Source organism: Hoplias malabaricus, chromosome 9 (assembly GCF_029633855.1).
Source record: "Hoplias malabaricus isolate fHopMal1 chromosome 9, fHopMal1.hap1, whole genome shotgun sequence".
Lineage (NCBI taxonomy): Eukaryota > Metazoa > Chordata > Actinopteri > Characiformes > Erythrinidae > Hoplias > Hoplias malabaricus.
In genome coordinates this window covers 27208733-27232031 of record NC_089808.1, presented here as the reverse complement: position 1 = coordinate 27232031, position 23299 = coordinate 27208733, and the positions used below count along the sequence as shown (strand labels likewise).

The following is a 23299-nucleotide window of genomic DNA, read 5'->3' as shown; positions in this document are numbered from 1 at the left end:
ATTTGGACAAGCCACGTTTTGTTTGAACATCAATTGTGCATTAAAGTGTGCGGAATCTGGCAAAATCCAGTGCTGGTAAAAAAAAGAAAAACCTATTCAGCTCGAGCTAATCTAGGAATTTGGTACCTATGTTTTATTCTTGTTTCTTTATTGATTTGCAAAATTTCTCTCGAAATGCTCTGAGGGATTTTTTTTTTCAACCGTGGGACTTTAATATGTCGTAAAAAATAGGCACACCCACCTTTTTAGACGCATTCAGTCCAGAGGAGGTTCAGTGTTGTTCACCGGTCTGCTCAGAATTCGTGCGTAAATAAACACATGCGTTTTATTTCAAATGCAGCGCGTGATGTTGACAAACCGCACAGGACGAAGATGTTATGAACCAAACACTATAGCGTTAAACGCATGTCTTTTAACGTTAGCAAATAACCCAGATTAAAGGGGACGTCCACCAATTTATTCATTCATTCATTCATTATCTGTAAGTGCTTATCCAACTCAGGGTCGCACAAGGCGGGACTACACCCTGGAGGGGGCGCCAGTCCTTCACAGGGCTCCGCCAATTTAATCATATGTAAAATTCCTTTACCTAGTCACAGATGTTCGGGGTTAGTACACCCTAAAACATAAATTCATACAGCTGTTTCGTGCAATAAACTTTCTCAGATTTATCTATTTCATTATAACCAAAAGTCGGAAGACAAACATTAGCTAGCTTTATAAGGATGAGTTTCTATTCATTAGCACACTTGAATGATGCAAGGCATTTTTATTTTGTGCATTTGTCACATTATTGGCAAAATACACATTTTCTTCGGGCTATTTTTAGCCCAATGTGAATTACATTCATTTATTCATTTGACAGCTGCTGTGCCGCTGTTGTGGAGGTTTGAAGGACTATGGTCAGTGCTGTGTCAAGGAAGGCCCTATGAAGACCACTTAGGCCAGTCAGGTGCTGATTGATAGCAGTCTGCAGTGTGGCAATCTGCATTTTGGTGCTGTCATATCTGTCCAATAGACAAAGGTAACTATGCAGTTGCTGAATCTCTTCATCCTGTTGTCTCTCATGATCTTCATCCTCCACTCCAGGAGGAATGTACCGAATTGCAGGAGGTTCATCAACATCATGGGAACAAATGAGGTAAAGGCATTCTCTAGAGGAGCAAAGAGATGTAGCAGTGCGTGGGGCCTGAAAAAGAGAAAGATACATATGTTAACCATGCTTGATTACCCAATGGTGTATATGCTTTGAAGTGACTATTTCTGTGTTGCATTTCAATCTTTTTAGCACATGCAGCAGTCAGAGACAGTGCCAAACATCTTTTTTTGTTGTTGTTGTTTTCCATTTTATTGCAGCTTCTCTTAAAAAATGGTATTTTTCCCAACCTGACAAGTTCAGTCTTAGAAATCTTACAACTAAGTCTGCTTCTTACAACAATCCCAAACACATGTTGAGGTCAGGGTCCTTTGTTATTTGTTATTTATTTTTCTCAGTAATGTCCCTATTGACATTTACACACGGGTTCTGAATGTTGAACTAATGTTGTGTATACAGTTCTATTTAGCAGGGAAAGGTAAGTTCATATATTTCTTTAAAAACAAAATTCATGCAGATTTAATCCATTCATTCATTATCTGTAAGCGCTTATCCAGTTCAGGGTCACGGTGGGTCCAGAGCCTCCCTGGATTCATTGGGTGCAAGGCGAGAATACCCCCTGGAGGGGGCACCCGTCCTTCAAAGGGCAACACACACACTCACACAATGGAGCTGTGTGACTGCGACACTACCTGCTGCCCACCGTGCCGCCCAGATTTAATCCATGATATACATATATAGAATGCAAAATTATTTTTGCAAACAGAAATATAATAATTATATATACTTAAATATTATTGCAAGTGTAATTCGTCCAAGGTAATTGTGAGAAACATGTAGATATAAACGGACCGATCACTGGATTAAGAACAGCTACCTGGTATGGGCTTTGAAACACTGTGACTGTGACCAGTCACTGTCCACTCTGTTAGACACACCTTCCTCGTTGGTCAACTATGTGCCTGTAAAGTCAGAGACAGTAGCTTGTCTGCACAGTTTATGTTGCTCGTCCTCTAGTCCTTCATCAGTGGACACAAAACGCTGTTGGCTGGATATTTTTTGGTTTGCGGACAATTGTTAGTCCAGCAGTGACACTGAAGGCTTTAAAAGCTAGAACATCCCTGCTGTGTCTGATCCACTGATACCAGCACAACACACACCATCACACCACAACAACATCAGTGTCACTGCAAAACTGAAAAGCATCTAAAACTCAAATCATCCCTGCTCTGTGGTGGTCCTGTGGGGGTGAAATTAGGTTAAGAAAGTATGCAGAGAAACAGGTGGACTGCAGTCTGTAGATGTAGCGCTACAAAGGGCTGGTTAGTGGAGCTGAGAGAATGGACAATGAGTGTAGATACAGGGTAAGTATTCCTAATCAAGTGATCGGTCAGTGAACTCTAATTTATAAAGAGAACTCACTTCAATATTGAGTGTCACAAACACAGGGCTGCCTTCCGGGCATCCAGGTAATCTGCCTCTTGATCCACAGCCACAACTCTGCACTTGCTTATCTCCAGATTGAGTCTCCATCAGGACCAGTGTGTGGTTCAGTCCACACCATACATCCACTGGAGCCATGGATACCAATACCTAAGACAGAGGGACACTGAGCCTTCATGTCCTGGTCAAATCAAATGGTTGGTTGATTATCTCGTTGAAATAAGTACAATATGTTTCTTAAACAGCACTCTTCTGTTTATTACTGAATTCAACATATTGGAAAAATATGAATTAGGCCAGTATAAAAACATGATGTTTTATGTACAAATAGAAACTGTGCACTAACACTTGCAGAAATAAATGCTTTAACAAAGTTTTTTTCCCCCTTTTTAGGTCATATGTTAACTTATTGCTACACTGGAAATCCACGAGGTGTCCAAACACTTCCATATAACTGCAAATCTTTTGTTTATATTAACTAGAAATTACAGCTGAACAAAATACCATAGTGGGCTCGCCCCGATCGATTTTGTCTCCAGTGCCTAACTGCCCATAACGGTTACTGCCCTGCATGAAGAGCCTTCCATGGTTATCCAGCAAACACAAGTGCATCAAACCCAGAGAGCATTTCACCACCTACAGAACACAGGTAAGATGATGAAAGGATTAACCAAATAAATACAATTTTGAATGTTAGTAATACAATAAGGATGTTGTAATATCAGTCAGTGAGATCTGATCTGCATTCACTGCAAATTTGTTCTAGTCATTAACATCTTAAAAAGTCCCGAGTGGAATACCAGCTTTATGGTTTATGTGAAGGGGTTATACCTTATGTGTGAGCATGACTGGAAAAAAGGTTTGCACATCACTTTGGTCATATCCTGCATAAGATCCAAACATGTTATGGAAGACCGTACGGGTATGCACTTCAGTGAAGACTGAGCCATTATCTACAAGACAAACAGGAAAAAGACAGGATTTGTTTTTATTGCTTCAATGCATAACTACCACTGATTTTGTTACATTGCTGTACATACTTAATATATAAAAGGTAGAATGTGGGCTATATTTATATATTATAAATGTAATTTACAGACATATGTGCTTCATATATTTAACCTAACTACATCAATAATGTTGTTAAAGAACATTGCTATTTTCCATAGACTATAACTAGTAATATACTAATATTTTAATCTATTGTACATAATAGCCTCCATGGAGTTAAGCATGAAGTGCTAGTTATTCTAGTTACTCAGTTATGTTGATAACAATCATTCCCTTCAGGTACTCAAGCAATGTTTGGAAGTACAGTGCCTTACCTGTAACATACAGAATGCTGTTGAGACTGGTATGGATCTGTTTGATTGGATGGTCTGGCAATTGTTGGCTAATGCTTTTGAGCTTAAGTTGTGTGGAATAGTTGCGAGAAATATTAAGCTCATTCTCATTCAGGCTCATGGAGTATACTTGTCCATCATCTGAGGGAAAATATAAATAAATAAAGCCTCTCAGTATACCAAGCTGATAAGTAGGGCATTAAAATGTACAAATCAATTTAATCATGCGTTTATTGCAGTGTGAATAACTGATTGTAACACCACCACACTCTACAAATGAACACTCCAAAGGAAATATTAGATAAATGCCAAGAGTTTGCTAAATGCCACTGAATGCAAACATAAGGAAATACTCATTACACACTGGCATTTTTATGTCTGTACCAAAGCTCACACAAAAATAATATCTTTAGATTGAATCAACATCTGGATATACCCCTAAGTATGTGACCAGGAGCTCACCAGCTCACATTCATTCGTTCAGTCATTATCTGTAACCACTTTTCCAGTTCAGGGTCGCGGTGGGTCCAGAACCAACCCTGAATCACTGGGCGCAAGGCGGGAATACACCCTGGAGGTGGCGACAGTACTTCACAGGGCAACACACACACAGTCACAGTCACTCACACCTACTAACACTTTTGAGTTGCCAATCCACCTCCCAATGTGTGTTTTTGGACCATGGGAAGAAACCGGAGCACCCGGACGAAACACGTGCAGACACATGGAGAACACACCAAACTCCTCACAGTCAGTCACCCGGGGCAGGACTCGAATCCACAACCTCCAGGTCCCTGGAGCTGTGTGACTGCGACACTACCTGCTGCACCACCGTGCTGCCCTCACATTCATCATTTCATGATAAATGGACCAATAGAAATGCTCCAAAATTACTTTTACATTGACTTCCATTGTTCCATGGTTAAGTTTTATATTTATATATATAGCGATGATATACAGCTTTAAATTACCCATTACAATGTTTAAATTGATGTAATTTTACTTCAGCTGTGTACAGTTGTCCATCAAAGCAGGTTCATGCTGGTAAATTTAGTGGGAAATGTCAAATAAACATTACAGTACATCATATGACCTGCAACTGACCATTTAACAGCAGGATGGTGCGTTTATTCTCCAGTCCGGTTAGGCGGATTTGAGTGAAGCTGAGAGAGGGGTCAAAACTGAAACGACGGACCCTCTCATGGGTGTTCCAATGGTACACATCCATATAATCACATGTCTGAGGTCCTGTGCCCTCTGGGGGATTGCTTGAGATCTCCTGCCTCACTAGCACATAGATAAACTTGCGGTGTATGGGATTACTGCGGGGGTCCACGGCAAACTAGAACAGAGAGAAGAAACAGCAAGCTTACATGTTGGTACCATGAACACCATTTAAGGGCCATTGCCCTTTGTTTGGAGTATGGCTGTCTACAGTGACTATGTTACATTCATTCAATTTCTGTAACAGCTTATCCAGTTCAGGGTCGCGGTGGGTCCAGAGCCTACCTGGCGCAATGCAGGAATATACCCTGGAGGGTGTATTCATAGGGTGACACACACTCTCGCACATTCACTCACACACTCACACCTACAGACACTTTTGAGTCACCAATCCACCTACCAACATGTATTTTTGGACTGTGGTAGGAAACGGAGGAAACCCACGTGGACATGGGGAGAACACACCAACTCACACTCAGTCACCCAGAGCGGGAATCAAACCCACAACCTCCAGGTCCCTGGAGCTGTGTGGCTGCGCCACCGTGCTGCCCCCTGACTATGTTACAGTTTGTAACAATTATATTATTTACAATTGAATTTGATCATTCTTAGGGCAGATTTCAATGGATTGTGGGGTCATTGCACTACACAGAATGCTTAATATCTATGTTAGTTTAAAAAGGTCTTGATTATCTTGGGGTAGCACAGTGGTGCAGCAGCTAGTGTCGCAGTCACACAGCTCCAGGGACCTGGAGGTTGTGGGTTCAAGCCCTGCTCCGGGTGACTGTCTGTGAGGAGTTTGGTGTGTTCTACCTGTATCCGCTTGTTTCCTCCGCTGGTTTCCTCCCACAAACCAAATACACATGTTGGTAGGAGGACTGGGGACTCAGAGGTGTCCGTAGGGGTGGGTGTGCACGCCCCCTCCAGGGTATGTTCCTGCTTTGCGCCCAGTGATTCTGGGTAGGCTCCAGACCCAACGCAACCCTGAACTGGATATGCGCTTACAGACAATGAATGAATTCATTAATTTCTTGAGCTGACTTTGAGAAAGAAAATTAAGATTCCAAAATAGTTCTTAGCTTGGATGTACAGTACAAGAATGTATAACATGTATAGCTCATTATTTTACAGAACCATACATTTAAAGAACCATTATTCCACTACTTACATCTTTGGCATGATAGCACAGTACAGAACAGTGGTCAGTGCCGAAGGGCCTCATGAATGTCCAATTCCCTGTCAGGGTATGGAAGACAAAGATGGTGCCGTTGTAGTCCCAGAGAAGTGTGTAGTTCAGAATGGGCATCACCCTACGGAAGCCCAATGCCATGGGTGTATTCAATGTCTGGGTTATTGTCAGATGGTTCTGCCTACAGTGGGATCTTACACCACTGTTAAGACGCTGTAGGACAAGGCCCTGGCTCACTACAGGTAGAAGAGACATTACAGTTGAGATGATTAATATAGTCAACGTTATCTTTCAAACTTAATGTATTGTAATTGTCAGTTTAACCACTAAGCCCCTTGTATCCCATAAAACCTACTCTTTAGGATGGTCAGCCTCCTCCAGTTGGTTTTATCATTGTTGCTGGGAACAGGACTAGTCACATTCTGAAAGTACAGATTCTTCCAAAGCAGCCGACTAAGGCTTGTCTCGTATAAATAATGGCAAGTGGATCCCAAAGAAATCACATCAGAGACTGGGAGCCTACAGAGGATGTTCTCAAGCTGGAGAAACACACAAATGCACACACGAAAATAAATAAATAAACCTACAGACCGTAAACATATTTTGTCCCTACAACAATGATTTAGGTAAAGAAAGGCAAAGATCTAAGCAAACTGGATTTTTCTGTAAACAACTCTGTAAATTTAATCCAAGTGTATTTTGCTACATTATGAAAAAAGTATAGGGATTTTATTGACATTTTTATATCTTACCACTTCAGGTGGCAATGACAGGATTGAGATGGCTGGAGTTTCTTTTAGGTCAGGCGGAGTCTCAGTTCTCCTCTTTTTAAGCTATGAATTGTTGAAAAATGTTAACTTGCTGAAACATGTATCACATTATTTTTAATGTTTCTTTGTGGAGTATACTCTATTTCTGTTACTTACAATAGGTGGTGCTGTAAAATTCCTACACTGTTGTTCGACATGATGTAGTTTATGTTTTCTCTTCATTGTTTCTTTTCTTTTTTAAGATTAAATTTGCCAGTTATAGAGCAGAGATGTGTCTGTGCAGCCTGTCAGAGCATCTGTCCATGGATCACTGAGGAAACTCTGTCCTAGAGTTCTAATAACTTTATGATGACATGTGATTATGACCTCACGACTGAGGCTCAGTGGGAGTCTGGTAAATGTCCTAAAATGTTGATGTCAGCATTTTATGATAAAACTTGGGTGTTTAGACTCATAACAGGGCTGTCACTGCATATGAAATTAAATGTATGAAAGGCAAGTTAATCTCTACAGCTGGATTATAATGCCTCCTAAAGTATTTGAACAGCCTGCTGATTGTGAATAAAACAAGAAAACTGAAACATATGTGGAAAATTACAGCTGTGAAATATCACAGTGCTCTGCCCACATACTCTTAGTCTCTGTTTGTTTAATAACAGTAATATTATTAAACAGTGACAGTATTCAAACAAGTGTTTAGGCCTATGTTAAATGTTAATAGGGCTGAGCAATTAATTGGAAATTAATCAAAATCAGCATTCAGAATTTCTAATCAACTTAATCTTGTCTATATCGATTATTATCATTTTTATTCTGTTATGTCCCCACTGTGTGTTCATGGACTGTCCCTTTAAAACCACACTACCAAGCAGTAGTCACGTGTCTCTGCTGATATCCGCCACATGGAAGCAAACTAAATGCAGAGGCTGACCAAATAGCTTGTACCAAAGAAAAACACAGTGTCTGTGGTTTGGATGTGCTGTGTTTAGACTGTAATTAGGATGACACTGAATAAAAAACTAAGTCAAATGTAAACGCTGAGCAACATTAGAAAAAATATCTCAGCTTTAATACTGGAGCATATCTACAGTACAAGCCTCGTCACTGAACTATGAGGGTCAAAAATACACAAACGTAATAACCGTTCATTAACGATTTATCACATAATCGTGGTAAAATGTACAATTAATCGTGACATTGATTTGCGCTCATATCGCCCAGCACTAAAGGTTAATACTCAGACAAAACTCTAAATTATGTTCTTTAGAAATACAGTAATGAACATATAGTTTAAAATACATGTCCAATGGAAATATCTTGCACTTCAACCTGTTTCAGTAGATTTAATGTGTACTAATATATTGAAATAAGCAAATGAATTATTTTGTCACATCAAAAGACAATAAATGACCCTGTTAATATCACCATAAATGATTTATGCAGACATACTGATAAATAGGCGGAAACCCTTTTAACACCATCATTAAGCACCATTCTCTCTCTCTCTGCCTTTTTTCCGCTTCACCAGTTACAAGTTACATCTCTTATTTCAGAAAACTGCTTATATCTCCTCCATCAGTCTATCCTCTCTCTTCTCTCCATCTATCCTACTCCTCTCTAAATGAACAGACAAGTAAATTTAGTGGTACTTATCCACATGAATATTCATAAGTGACCTACATAACTAACCGCTGATGTAATGTCATCAAAACTGGCAAATAGCTAATGAATGGGTGTCTGCTAGCTCTTCATTAAGAACTTGGTGATCTGACAGCTATCTAAAAGTTTATACTTTTTCTTTCCTTTTTTTGCTTTCTAAAAGATTACACTGATTTTAACGTAAGCTGAGATGACATCTTAGTTTCTCATGCTCATTTATTCCCTCTTTCTCTTCCTCTGTGTTCCCTAGATCCCTCGGTTCCTCTTTTTAGTGTCCCTGAGGAGTAATGGATCTGCTGATGATTTACTGAATCTTTTTTTCACCAACGTAATTTCAAATCACACCGCAAACAGATATCCTCTAATTACCCAGAGGAGAACCCAAGTGTGGGCTATAAGTAATAGAAGGCTTGTGATTAGTGCAAGACTCAACAAATATAGATGTGAAAATATGTTAAAATAGACTGCAGTCTGCAATTTAACCATGCAGTCATTTTTTAATTATTATTTAAAAGTATTGTGCGGGGCAACACAGCCAAAGTGACCATAAGTGTTTCTCTCCATGTTTCTTAAAGCAGTTGGTAATTGTGCAATTTATAACATCAATGCAAGAAGAACCAAACTTTAAAAATATATATTTTAATGAAAATATGTAATATAATTATGTTTCAGAATTAATTTTCTCCCCAGTTCATAGTCCATATACTGAAGCAACAAGAACTCCTGATTTGTTGCAATGTTATGATGCCACAACCAACATATTTAAATATGTTCAGCCTACAGACAAAGCCGAAAAACAAAAAGAAATAAACCTTCTTAACAGTTGATGGAAATCAGTGTAAAAATATTTTATTGCAAGTCTTTTAGGAGCAATTTTATTGGTCCATTCATTATGAAGTATTTCCACAATGTGAAGGACAGCTCCTGGGTTCAAATGATACATCACATCAGCACAACTTATATAGAAGTAGAAGGTAAATAAACTGGTAGAAATATGTTGCTGCATTTGTAACATCATAGTAATAAAAGTTAAATGTTCTGTAATGATTATACTATTATATTCTGGCCCAAAATCCACATGATGCATGTAAACTATTAATAAAAATGCATCACTATTAATATAGGAACTGCCAGGTAAGTAGATGAAACTAGCACACAAATCCCATATTTGTTTATTTCTAAAACATACTGAAAAATACAATTCTGTTTTTGTTTTTTTGTTTTTTTTATTAATATGGAAAAACATATACACTTCAGTCCAATATATTGAGCACAGTGTTTTTTCTCAGTGCACTCCAGTGCTCACCTGTGCAGCTTCTTATCACTAACTCTCAGAGTACGTGGTCGTCGCGGCAAACCTCCGCTCAGTGTTGCCTCCGTTGAGTGACGAAGCAATCCCAGCACCTTCTGCAACTGCACCCTCAGTTTCACCATCCACTGCTTCTACATTTTCAAGAGAACTAGCCCAACCCTGTGGCAACATATCAAAGCCCAGAGGCAAACTGGAAGCGTCAGTCAGCAGCAGCACACTCTTTCCATCAAAATCCACTGCAGGGACAGACAGAGACAATGTCATTAAAAAATCAATATGTCTGTGTATGTCTGAGTAAAAAGGTCAGTCATCATGGTAAGAGTGTTTGTATTAGATAAGGTCAGATGTCTAATTTTATTAGTGTTGGTATATCTTTGTTAAGGCAGAGGAGTAAAGGAGAACAAATAATTTCTGTAACTGCTTATGCAGATTATGGTTCAGGGTGCAGCCGGTGCTCATCAGGAATCACTGGGAGCAAGGCAAGTACACACACTTCATGAGGTGGAGAACAAATAATTTTGCCTTATTCTTTTAATTTTTTAATTTTGCAACATTAAAATGTAAACAGTGTGGGTTCAAGTAATTGTGTGTGTGTGTGTATGTGAGAGAGAGAGAGAGAGAGACAGAGAGAGAGAGAGAGAGAGAGAGAGAGAGAGAGAGAGAGAGAGAGAGACTGACCTCAGGGCAAACAATTGTCTCTGCCCATTTGAAGAGAAAGTGAAAACTGATTGAAAATGAATGCGTGTTTAAGAGACTTATGCATTAACTAATATCTAAATATGTTTAATGCCACATCTTTAGAAAAAAAAGGTATGGCAGCTAGGTAATTTAATAATTTAATTGTTTGATTTCTGTAACCGAATCTAATGCATGATTATTTTTAGTCTTTATTCATTCATCGTTTATTGCTGTTATTTGCCGCCGTTGTTATATTGTTGTTATGTTATATTGCTGTCGCTAAAGTGTTTCATAATAATTCCTGTCAGTAAAGTCACTGGACAGAGAAGCTGTGGGAGTGTGTTTGTAGAATCTCACGGAGTTGTGATGGATCAGTGCTGAGTCGTGCTCTGGCAGCAGGAGGCGCAGCTGCGCAGTCCAGCAGGTGTAATATCCAGTGTGCGCATGCGCGGTCCACAGGAAGCCGGACTCGGTCCATTCTGAGAGCACGCTTCTGCCTCATGGAGCGTGAGGCTTCGTAACGTTTATACCAGTGCGCCATCGTGCGCGAGAACATCACGAGCCGATCTTTGTATCCAGAATCAAACTCCATCTGCAGGAGTGACACACACACACACGGGGAGTACACAAAAATATACGAGCAACAGCAATTAGCGGCTGTCCTATGCAGGTTTTAGACACCTGTGGATACGTCCATTCCATAAAGCAGGATTTCTCGGTTTAGCCAAATAACGTGGTCTAGCTTCCTTGTTCATTGTGCACAAGTTCTACTTATTTGCTGAATATTTAGCTATAAATATAAAATATAATTTGCACAACCCACAATTTGTTTGAACATCAATTGTGCATTAAAGTGTGCAGAATCTGGCAAAATCCAGTGTTGGTAAAAAAAAAACCCTCCTCAGCTCGAGCTCATCTTGGAATTTGGTACCTATGTTTTACTCTTGTTTCTTTATTTATCTGCTAAATAATTTCTGCCCTTTTTCTATCTCCATTATATAATTTATGAATTAAAATAAAAGCTTCCCTGAATAATCACCATCATGTACACAAAATTAGAATTTTAAGTAATTTATTTACTTACTTTATTTTACATATTTCAAACATTATTTCGAAACATTTGTCATTTCATATGGATAAAAAACCCCAAAACAAACGCGGCGAGACTCTCGAAATGCTCTGAGGGATTTTTTTTCAACCGTGGGACTTTAATATGTTGTAAAAAAAAAAAAAAGCACACCCACCTTTTCAGACGCATTCAGTCCAGAGGAGGTTCAGTGTTGTTCACCGGTCCGTGTTCACCAACACGTTTTATTTCAAATGCAGCGCGTGATGTTGACAAACCGCACAGGACGAAGATGTTATGAACCAAACATGAAAGTTAGGCAGTAGGACTACAGATTGAACAGAAAACACACTATAGCGTTAAACGCGTGTCTTTTAACGTTAGCAACTAACCCAGATTAAAGGGGATGTCCACCAATTTATTCATTCATTCATTCATTCATTCATTCATTCATTCATTCATTCATTATCTGTAAGCGCTTATCCAACTCAGGGTCGCACAAGGCGGGACTACACCCTGGAGGGGGCGCCAGTCCTTCACAGGGCCCCGCCAATTTAATCATATGTAAAATTCCTTTACCTAGTCACAGATGTTCGGGGTTAGTACACCCTAAAACATAAATTCATACAGCTGTTTCGTGCAATAAACTTTCTCAGATTTATCTATTTCATTATAACCAAAAGTCGGAAGACAAACATTAGCTAGCTTTATAAGGATGAGTTTCTATTCATTAGCACACTTGAATGATGCAAGGCATTTTTATTTTGTGCATTTGTCACATTATTGGCAAAATACACATTTTCTTCAGGCTATTTTTAGCCCAATGTGAATTACATTCATTTATTCATTTGACAGCTGCTGTGCCGCTGTTGTGGAGGTTTGAAGGACTATGGTCAGTGCTGTGTCAAGGAAGGCCCTATGGAGACCACTTAGGCCAGTCAGGTGCTGATTGATAGCAGTCTGCAGTGTGGCAATCTGCATTTTGGTGCTGTCATATCTGTCCAATAGACAAAGGTAACTTTGCAGTTGCTGAATCTCTTCCTCCTGTTGTCTCTCATGATCTTCATCCTCCACTCCAGGAGGAATGTAGCGAATTGCAGGAGGTTCATCAACATCATGAGAACAAATGAGGTAAAGGCATTCTCTAGAGGAGCAAAGAGATGTAGCCGTGCGTGGGGCCTGAAAAAGAGAAAGATACATATGTTAACCATGCTTGATTACCCAATGGTGTATATGCTTTGAAGCGACTATTTCTGTGTTGCATTTCAATCTTTTTAGCACATGCAGCAGTCAGAGACAGTGCCACACATCTTTCTTTGTTGTTGTTGTTGTTTACGTTTTTATTGCAGCTTCTCTTAAAAATGGTATTTTTCCCAACCTGACAAGTTCAGTCTTAGAAATCTTACAACTAAGTCTGCTTCTTACAACAATCCCAAACACATGTTGAGGTCAGGGTCCTTTGTTATTTATTATTTATTTTTCTCAGTAATGTCCCTATTGACATTTACACACGGGTTCTGAATGTTGAACTAATGTTGTGTATACAGTTCTATTTAGCAGGGAAAGGTAAGTTCATATATTTCTTTAAAAACAAAATTCATGCAGATTTAATCCATTCATTCATTATCTGTAAGCGCTTATCCAGTTCAGGGTCACGGTGGGTCCAGAGCCTCCCTGGATTCATTGGGTGCAAGGCGAGAATACCCCCTGGAGGGGGCACCCGTCCTTCAAAGGGCAACACACACACTCACACAAACCTACGGACACGTTTGAGTCGCCAATCCACCTAACAACGTGTGTTTTCGGACTGTGGGAGGAAACCTGAGCACCCGGAGGAAACCCACGCAGACACGGGGAGAACACACCAACTCCTCACAGACAGTCACCCGGAGCGGGACTCGAACCCACAACTTACAGGTCCCTGGAGCTGTGTGACTGCGACACTACCTGCTGCCCACCGTGCCGCCCAGATTTAATCCATGATATACATAAATAGAAAGCAAAATTATTTTTGCAAACAGAAATATAATAATTATATATACTTAAATATTATTGCAAGTGTAATTCCTCCAAGGTAATTGTGAGAAACATGTAGATATAAACGGACCGATCACTGGATTAAGAACAGCTACCTGGTATGGGCTTTGAAACACTGTGACTGTGACCAGTCACTGTCCACTCTGTTAGACACACCTTCCTCGTTGGTCAACTATGTGCCTGTAAAGTCAGAGACAGTAGCTTGTCTGCACAGTTTATGTTGCTCGTCCTCTAGTCCTTCATCAGTGGACACAAAACGCTGTTGGCTGGATATTTTTTGGTTTGCGGACAATTGTTAGTCCAGCAGTGACACTGAAGGCTTTAAAAGCTAGAACATCCCTGCTGTGTCTGATCCACTGATACCAGCACAACACACACTATCACACCACCACAACATCAGTGTCACTGCAAAACTGAAAAGCATCTAAAACTCAAATCATCCCTGCTCTGTGGTGGTCCTGTGGGGGTGAAATGAGGTTAAGAAAGTATGCAGAGAAACAGGTGGACTGCAGTCTGTAGATGTAGCGCTACAAAGTGCTGGTTAGTGGAGCTGAGAGAATGGACAATGAGTGTAGATACAGGGTAGGTATTCCTAATCAAGTGATCGGTCAGTGAACTCTAATTTATAAAGAGAACTCACTTCAATATTGAGTGTCACAAACACAGGGCTGCCTTCCGGGCATCCAGGTAATCTGCCTCTTGATCCACAGCCACAGCCCTGCACTTGCTTATCTCCAGATTGAGTCTCCATCAGGACCAGTGTGTGGTTCAGTCCACACCATACATCCACTGGAGCCATGGATACCAATACCTAAGACAGAGGGACACTGAGCCTTCATGTCCTGGTCAAATGAAATGGTTGGTTGATTATCTCATTGAAATAAGTACAATATGTTTCTTAAACAGCACTCTTCTGTTTATTACTGAATTCAACATATTGGAAAAATATGAATTAGGCCAGTATAAAAACATGATGTTTTATGTACAAATAGAAACTGTGCACTAACACTTGCAGAAATAAATGCTTTAACAAAGTTTTTTTCCCCCTTTTTAGGTCATATGTTAACTTATTGCTACACTGGAAATCCACAAGGTGTCCAAACACTTCCATATAACTGCAAATCTTTTGTTTATATTAACTAGAAATTACAGCTGAACAAAATACCATAGTGGGCTCGCCCCGATCGATTTTGTCTCCAGTGCCTAACTGGCCATAACGGTTACTGCCCTGCATGAAGAGCCTTCCATGGTTATCCAGCAAACACAAGTGCATCAAACCCAGAGAGCATTTCACCACCTACAGAACACAGGTAAGATGATGAAAGGATTAACCAAATAAATACAATTTTGAATGTTAGTAATACAATAAGGATGTTGTAATATCAGTCAGTGAGATCTGATCTGCATTCACTGCAAATTTGTTCTAGTCATTAACATCTTAAAAAGTCCCGAGTGGAATACCAGCTTTATGGTTTATGTGAAGGGGTTATACCTTATGTGTGAGCATGACTGGAAAAAAGGTTTGCACATCACTTTGGTCATATCCTGCATAAGATCCAAACATGTTATGGAAGACCGTACGGGTATGCACTTCAGTGAAGACTGAGCCATTAACTACAAGACAAACAGGAAAAAGACAGGATTTGTTTTTATTGCTTCAATGCATAACTACCACTGATTTTGTTACATTGCTGTACATACTTAATATATAAAAGGTAGAATGTGGGCTATATTTATATATTATAAATGTAATTTACAGACATATGTGCTTCATATATTTAACCTAACGACATCAATAATGTTGTTAAAGAACATTGCTATTTTCCATAGACTATAATTAGTAATATACTAATATTTTAATCTATTGTACATAATAGCCTCCATGGAGTTAAGCATGAAGTGCTAGTTATTCTAGTTACTCAGTTATGTTGATAACAATCATTCCCTTCAGGTACTCAAGCAATGTTTGGAAGTACAGTGCCTTACCTGTAACATACAGAATGCTGTTTAGACTGGTATGGATCTGTTTGATTGGATGGTCTAGCAATTGTTGGCTAATGCTTTTGAGCTTAAGTTGTGTGGAATAGTTGCGATAAGTATTAAGCTCATTCTCATTCAGGCTCATGGAGTATACTTGTCCATCATCTGAGGGAAAATATAAATAAATAAAGCCTCTCAGTATACCAAGCTGATAAGTAGGGCATTAAAATGTACAAATCAATTTAATCATGCATTTATTGCAGTGTGAATAACTGATTGTAACACCACCACACTCTACAAATGAACACTCCAAAGGAAATATTAGATAAATGCCAAGAGTTTGCTAAATGCCACTGAATGCAAACATAAGGAAATACTCATAACACACTGGCATTTTTATGTCTGTACCAAAGCTCACACAAAAACAATATCTTTAGATTGAATCAACATCTGGATATACCCCTATGTATGTGACCAGGAGCACATCAGCTCACATTCATTCGTTCAGTCTGTAACCACTTTTCCAGTTCAGGGTCGCGGTGGGTCCAGAACCAATCCTGAATCACTGGGCGCAAGGCGGGAATACACCCTGGAGGTGGCGACAGTACTTCACAGGGCAACACACAGACACAGTCACAGTCACTCACACCTACGAACACTTTTGAGTTGCCAATCCACCTCCCAATGTGTGTTTTTGGACCATGGGAAGAAACTGGAGCACCCGGAGGAAACACGCGCAGACACATGGAGAACACACCAAACCCCTCACAGTCAGTTACCGGAGCAGGACTCGAATCCACAACCTCCAGGTCCCTGGAGCTGTGTGACTGCAACACAACCTGCTACACCACCGTGCTGCCCTCACATTCATCATTTCATGATAAATGGACCAATAGAAATGCTCCAAAATTACTTTTACATTGACTTCCATTGTTCCATGGTTAAGTTTTATTTGTATATATATAGCGATGCTATACAGCTTTAAATTACAGTATTTAAATTGATGTAATTTTACTTCAGCTGTGTACAGTTGTCCATCAAAGCAGGTTCATGCTGGTAAATTTAGTGGGAAATGTCAAATAAACATTACAGTACATCATATGACCTGCAACTGACCATTTAGCAGCAGGATGGTGCGTTTATTCTCCAGTCCGGTTAGGCGGATTTGAGTGAAGCTGAGAGAGGGGTGAAAACTGAAACGACAGACCCTCTCATGGGTGTTCCAATGGTACACATCCATATAATCACATGTCTGAGGTCCTGTGCCCTCTGGGGGATTGCTTGAGATCTCCTGCCTCACTAGCACATAGATAAACTTGCGGTGTATGGGATTACTGCGGGGGTCCACGGCAAACTAGAACAGAGAGAAGAAACAGCAAGCTTACATGTAGGTACCATGAACACCATTTAAGGGCCATTGCCCTTTGTTTGGACTATGGCTGTCTACAGTGACTATGTTACATTCATTCAATTTCTGTAACAGCTTATCCAGTTCAGGGTCGCGGTGGGTCCAGAGCCTACCTGGCGCAAGGCAGGAATATACCCTGGAGGGTGTATTCATAGGGTGACACATACTCTCGCACATTCACTCACACATTCACCCATACGGACACTTTTGAATCACCAATCCACCTACCAACATGTGTTTTTGGACTGTGGTAGGAAACGGAGGAAACCCATGTGGACATGGGGAGAACACACCAACTCACACTCAGTCACCCAGAGCGGGAATCAAACCCACAACCTCCAGGTCCCTGGAGCTGTGTGACTGTGACACTACCTGCTGCGCCACCGTGCCGCCCCCTGACTATGTTTGATCATTCTTAGGGCAAATTTCAATGGATTGTGGGGTCTTTGCACTACACAGAATGCTTAAAATCTATGTTAGTTTAAAAAGGTCATGATTATCCTGGGGTAGCACAGTGGTGCAGCAGCTAGTGTCGCAGTCACACAGCTCCAGGGACCTGGAGGTTGTGGGTTCAAGTCCTGCTCCGGGTGACTGTCTGTGAGGAGTTTGGTGTGTTCTCCCTGTATCCGCGTGTGTTTCCTCCAGGTGCTCTGGTTTCCTCCCACGAACCAAAAACACATGTTGGTAGGAGGACTGGGGACTCAGAGGTGTCCGTAGGGGTGTGTGTGTGGGTGGGTGTGTGCGCGCCCCCTCCAGGGTATGTTCCTGCTTTGCGCCCAGTGATTCTGGGTAGGCTCCAGACCCAACACAACCCTGAACTGGATAAGCGCTTACAGACAATGAATGAATGAATTAATTTCTTGAGCTGCCTTTGAGAAAGAAAATTAAGATTCCAAAATAGTTCTTAGCTTGGATGTACAGTACAAGAAAAATATGTATAGCTCATTATTTTACAGAACCATACATTTAAAGAACCATTATTCCAAACTTTCTGGGTACATGTACTTTCTTTAAAGTGAGTAGTAGGCTATATCTTTTTTAGTTTGTACTACCTCCCAGCCATATATGTTGTTTCATTTTAGTAATAGACAAGTTTCATTTTGTAAATAAATAAATAATCAGAGAAAGGGTCACAGACTCAAAGCTTCTGTTTGTTTGATTGTTTGTTGGTTTAGGACAAAAAAACAGACAATATTAATATTTACAGATTTTATTTCTAGGAATGCATTAATTTTAGTTACTATTTGAAAATTTTATTTGTATTTTCTCTCTAAGTACAAAAGGAAACACCTTCTTACAGAACTACTTACATCTTTGGCATGATAGCACAGTACAGAACAGTGGTCAGTGCCGAAGGGCCTCATGAATGTCCAATTCCCTGTCAGGGTATGGAAGACAAAGATGGTGCCGTTGTAGTCCCAGAGAAGTGTGTAGTTCAGAATGGGCATCACCCTACGGAAGCCCAATGCCATGGGTGTATTCAGTGTCTGGGTTATTGTCAGATGGTTCTGCCTACAGTGGGATCTTACACCACTGTTAAGACGCTGTAGGACAAGGCCCTGGCTCACTTCAGGTAGAAGAGACATTACAGTTGAGATGATTAATATAGTCAACGTTATCTTTCAAACTTAATGTATTGTAATTGTCAGTTTAACCACTAAGCCCCTTGTATCCCATAAAACCTACTCTTTAGGATGGTCAGCCTCCTCCAGTTGGTTTTATCATTGTTACTGGGAACAGGACTAGTCACATTCTGAAAGTACAGATTCTTCCAAAGCAGCCGACTAAGGCTTGTCTCGTATAAATAATGGCAAGTGGATCCCAAAGAAATCACATCAGAGACTGGGAGCCTACAGAGAATGTTCTCAAGCTGGAGAAACACACAAATGCACACACGAAAATAAATAAATTAACCTATAAACCGTAAGCATATTTTGTCCCTACAACAATGATTTAGGTAAAGAAAGGCAAAGATCTAAGCAAACTGGATTTTTCTGTAAACAACTCTGTAAATTTAAACCAAGTGTATTTTGCTACATTATGAAAAAAGTATAGGGATTTTATTGACATTTTTATATCTTACCACTTCAGGTGGCAATGACAGGATTGAGATGGCTGGAGTTTCTTTTAGGTCAGGCGGAGTCTCAGTTCTCCTCTTTTTAAGCTATGAATTGTTGAAAAATGTTAACTTGCTGAAACATGTATCACATTATTTTTAATGTTTCTTTGTGGAGTATACTCTATTTCTGTTACTTACAATAGGTGGTGCTGTAAAATTCCTACACTGCTGTTCGACATGATGTAGTTTATGTTTTCTCTTCATTGTTTCTTTTCTTTTTTAAGATTAAATTTGCCAGTTATAGAGCAGAGATGTGTCTGTGCAGCCTGTCAGAGCATCTGTCCATGGATCACTGAGGAAACTCTGTCCTAGAGTTCTAATAACTTTATGATGACATGTGATTATGACCTCACGACTGAGGCTCAGTGGGAGTCTGGTAAATGTCCTAAATTGTTGATGTCAGCATTTTATGATAAAACTTGGGTGTTTAGACTCATAACAGGGCTGTCACTGCATATGAAATTAAATGTATGAAAGGCAAGTTAATCTCTACAGCTGGATTATAATGCCTCCTAAAGTATTTGAACAGCCTGCTGATTGTGAATAAAACAAGAAAATTGAAACATATGTGGAAAATTACAGCTGTGAAATATCACAGTGCTCTGTCCACATACTCTTAGTCTCTGTTTGTTTAATAACAGTAATATTATTAAACAGTGACAGTATCCAAACACGTGTTTAGGCCTATGTTAAATGTTAATAGGGCTGGGCAATTAATTGGAAATTAATCAAAATCAGCATTCAGAATTTCTAATCAACTTAATCTTGTCTATATCGATTATTATCATTTTTATTCTGTTATGTCCCCACTGTGTGTTCATGGACTGTCCCTTTAAAAATACACTACCAAGCAGTAGTCACGTGTCTCTGCTGATATCCGCCACATGGAAGCAAACTATATGCAGAGGCTGACCAAATAGCTTGTACCAAAGAAAAACACAGTGTCTGTGGTTTGGATGTGCTGTGTTTAGACTGTAATTAGGATGACACTGAATAAAAAACTAAGTCAAATGTAAACGCTGAGCAACATTAGAAAAAATATCTCAGCTTTAATACTGGAGCATATTTACAGTACAAGCCTCGTCACTGAACTATGAGGGTCAAAAATACTCAAACGTAATAACCGTTCATTAACGATTTATCACATAATCGTGGTAAAATGTACAATTAATCGTGACATTGATTTGCGCTCATATCGCCCAGCACTAAAGGTTAATACTCAGACAAAACTCTAAATTACGTACTTTAGAAATACACTAATCAACATATAGTTTAAAATACATGTCCAATGGAAATATCTTGCACTTCAACCTGTTTCAGTAGATTTAATGTGTACTAATATATTGAAACAAGCAAATAAATTATTTTGTCACATCAAAAGACAATAAATGACCCTGTTAATATCACCATAAATTATTTATGCAGACATACTGATAAATAGGCGGAAACCCTTTTAACACCATCATTAAGCACCATTCTCTCTCTCTCTGCCTTTTTTCCGCTTCACCAGTTACAAGTTACATCTCTTATTTCAGAAAACTGCTTATATCTCCTCCATCAGTCTATCCTCTCTCTTCTCTCCATCTATCCTACTCCTCTCTAAATGAACAGACAAGTAAATTTAGTGGTACTTATCCACATGAATATTCATAAGTGACCTACATAACTAACCTCTGATGTAATGTCATCAAAACTGGCAAATAGCTAATGAATGGGTGTCTGCTAGCTCTTCATTAAGAACTTGGTGATCTGACAGCTATCTAAAAGTTTATGCTTTTTCTTTCCTTTTTTTGCTTTCTAAAAGATTACACTGATTTTAACGTAAGCTGAGATGACATCTTAGTTTCTCACGCTCATTTATTCCTTCTTTCTCTTCCTCTGTGTTCCCTAGATCCCTCGGTTCCTCTTTTTAGTGTCCCTGAGGAGTAATGGATCTGCTGATGATTTACTGAATCTTTTTTTCACCAACGTAATTTCAAATCACACCGCAAACAGATATCCTCTAATTACCCAGAGGAGAACCCAAGTGTGGGCTATAAGTAATAGAAGGCTTGTGATTAGTGCAAGACTCAACAAATATAGATGTGAAAATATGTTAAAATAGACTGCAGTCTGCAATTTAACCATGCAGTCATTTTTTAATTATTATTTAAAAGTATTGTGCGGGGCAACACAGCCAAAGTGACCATAAGTGTGTCTCTCCATGTTTCTTAAAGCAGTTGGTAATTGTGCAATTTATAACATCAATGCAAGAAGAACCAAACTTTAAAAATATTCATTCATTCATTCATTCATTCATTATCTGTAACCGCTTATCCAATTCAGGGTCGCGGTGGGTCCAGAGCCTACCTGGAATCATTGGGCGCACGACGGGGAATACACCATGGAGGGGGCGCCAGTCTCTCACAGGGCAAAAAATATATATATTTTAATGAAAATATGTAATACAATTATGTTTGAGAATTAATTTTCTCCCCAGTTCATAGTCCATATACTGAAGCAACAAGAACTCCTGATTCGTTGCAATGTTATGATGCCACAACCAACCTTATTTTTTAGCTGTACTGTACCTCGGCCTAAAACATTTCTCCCTCTCTCCCTCCGCACCTCTTTGTTTGAGGTGTTATGTGTTATATATTTCTTTCATTATGTTGCACATTGATTGTCTGATGTGGTTGTCTTTTACATGTGCATTCCCATTGTAATCAGTATCTTTGGGTAATTAAAAAGATTTATAAGTGTCATTTATTATTATTGCTATTATAATTATTATTTAATATTTTTAAGGGGGAGCTCCACTCAGGAGCTGGAGAAGTACTCATCTAATTTACATATTTAGAAATTGTTGATTGTGACAGGTTCAGACTCATTCACAAAACTGCTGCAATGCTGCTGACACACATTCTGGAAAATATAAGCTCTATGGTAATACATCTGACACAAATACCAGACTAGATAATCTTTTTAAGTCATCCATGAGGATGTATATATTTTACAATTATGAGTGAAGGGGGTCTTTAAAACACATTATGTTAGCATAGGCTTAGTATATTAGTTCTCATTTCTCTGTTGTTACTGTGCTGTTGTTTTATTTGGTCCAGGGCTTCTCGGATTTTGGCTTGACAAAGTTACACTTCTATTATTATTATTATTATTATTATTATTATTATTATTATTATTATATTTATTTAGAGTAGCCAGTCTTTCTCTGCTTTAGACCTGTCTAGTCTTTTCTCACGTGGCCACGCCCTTGCGTTGGGCCGTCAATCTTTAATTTACTCACGCTGTTGTCACGCCCCCAGTTCTGACAAAGACACGCCCTCAGGTCTCGAAGGACACGCCCCTTATCCCTCCCTCTCTCTCTCTCTCTCTCATTTTCAGTACTGCAGCGCCAGATTGACAGTTAACTCAGGGCGGAGGGACGAGTCCTCGATAACTTTATTAAATCCTACACGCTGGATTTAACACTGATTCCGGATTAAACAGATCTCCCTCGTCGCTGGTGAAGTAACGCAGGAGGAAATGAGAGTTTAAAAGCGCCCTGTATCTGTAAAACAGGCATAAAGAAGTAAAACCCGGGGATTATTTGTGGTTCATGGCTGCTGGGGATGGGTCCCAGCTGCCGGCGACAATAGCGGCCAGCAGGAGTGTGGAGAAATCTCTGGAGGAGGCGGCGGCCAGCGGAGCTTTAGTCTTATCTAACAGAAAACTGAAGGAGTTTCCCCGCACAGCCAAGAACTATGACTTATCCGACATTACACACGCAGGTAAGAGCACTCCACCATCCGGAGAGAGGCGACAGAAACGGAAAGAAAGAGGTAGTGCCACAGAATAATTCACTTCCTTTGTTTTGTAGCTTTCACCTGCTATGTAAAAGAGAAGTAGAATTAAAAGCTAACGCTAAAGCCAGCTCAAGTGACTTGCTGCTTTACAGATAGCTAGTTGGAGAAGTTAATTGTGTGGTGTGAACATTAA

At 39.6% G+C, this 23299-nt stretch overlaps 3 protein-coding genes across 5 annotated transcripts in view; 1 reads left to right on the top strand and 2 right to left on the bottom strand.

The window, feature by feature from the left end:
- Positions 1-768: 768 nt before the first annotated feature.
- LOC136707897 (F-box only protein 24-like) lies at positions 769-7349 on the bottom strand. The gene is made up of 10 exons (XM_066682196.1): positions 7222-7349; positions 7048-7128; positions 6651-6834; positions 6275-6531; positions 4987-5224; positions 3865-4023; positions 3371-3492; positions 3044-3175; positions 2519-2689; positions 769-1189 (listed from the first exon to the last, which is right to left on the bottom strand). The coding sequence occupies exons 1-10, from the start codon at positions 7285-7287 to the stop codon at positions 851-853; spliced, it is 1749 nt and encodes a 582-aa protein (XP_066538293.1). The 5' UTR covers positions 7288-7349; the 3' UTR covers positions 769-850.
- A 5221-nt stretch (positions 7350-12570) lies between these two features.
- Positions 12571-19589, bottom strand: LOC136706922 (F-box only protein 24-like). 2 transcript variants are annotated; one of them, XM_066680669.1, is made up of 10 exons: positions 19463-19589; positions 19289-19369; positions 18892-19075; positions 18516-18772; positions 16914-17151; positions 15804-15962; positions 15310-15431; positions 14983-15114; positions 14458-14628; positions 12571-12959 (listed from the first exon to the last, which is right to left on the bottom strand). In XM_066680669.1, the coding sequence occupies exons 1-10, from the start codon at positions 19526-19528 to the stop codon at positions 12621-12623; spliced, it is 1749 nt and encodes a 582-aa protein (XP_066536766.1). In that variant the 5' UTR covers positions 19529-19589; the 3' UTR covers positions 12571-12620. The 2 variants fall into 2 exon arrangements, with proteins under 2 accessions (XP_066536766.1, XP_066536767.1); XM_066680670.1 differs by having other exon boundaries at positions 19289-19360; positions 19463-19584.
- A 3132-nt stretch (positions 19590-22721) lies between these two features.
- Positions 22722-23299, top strand: part of lrch4 (leucine-rich repeats and calponin homology (CH) domain containing 4) — a 39775-nt gene continuing 39197 nt past the window's right edge. For both annotated transcript variants that reach the window (XM_066680668.1, XM_066680667.1), the window contains exon 1: positions 22722-23091. In XM_066680668.1, coding sequence (XP_066536765.1) covers positions 22920-23091 — 172 coding nt within the window. In that variant the 5' untranslated portion in view covers positions 22722-22919. The remainder of the gene's footprint in view (positions 23092-23299) is intronic.

Bases quoted from the DNA above. Each gene is read 5' to 3' on its own strand.
- LOC136706922 (XM_066680669.1), bottom strand. From the start codon at position 19,528: ATGAAGAGAAAACATAAACTACATCATGTCGAACAGCAGTGTAGGAAT. The intron at 17,152-18,515 runs GTAAGTAGTTCT...TCTCTGTTCTAG, and splicing joins TGTGCTATCATGCCAAAGAT to TTTGCCGTGGACCCCCGCAG. The intron at 15,963-16,913 runs GTCAGTTGCAGG...ATTTTCCCTCAG, and splicing joins CACCATCCTGCTGCTAAATG to ATGATGGACAAGTATACTCC.
- LOC136707897 (XM_066682196.1), bottom strand. From the start codon at position 7,287: ATGAAGAGAAAACATAAACTACATCATGTCGAACAACAGTGTAGGAAT. The intron at 6,532-6,650 runs GTAGGTTTTATG...TTCTACCTGTAG, and splicing joins GAGGCTGACCATCCTAAAGA to TGAGCCAGGGCCTTGTCCTA. The intron at 4,024-4,986 runs GTCAGTTGCAGG...ATTTTCCCTCAG, and splicing joins CACCATCCTGCTGTTAAATG to ATGATGGACAAGTATACTCC.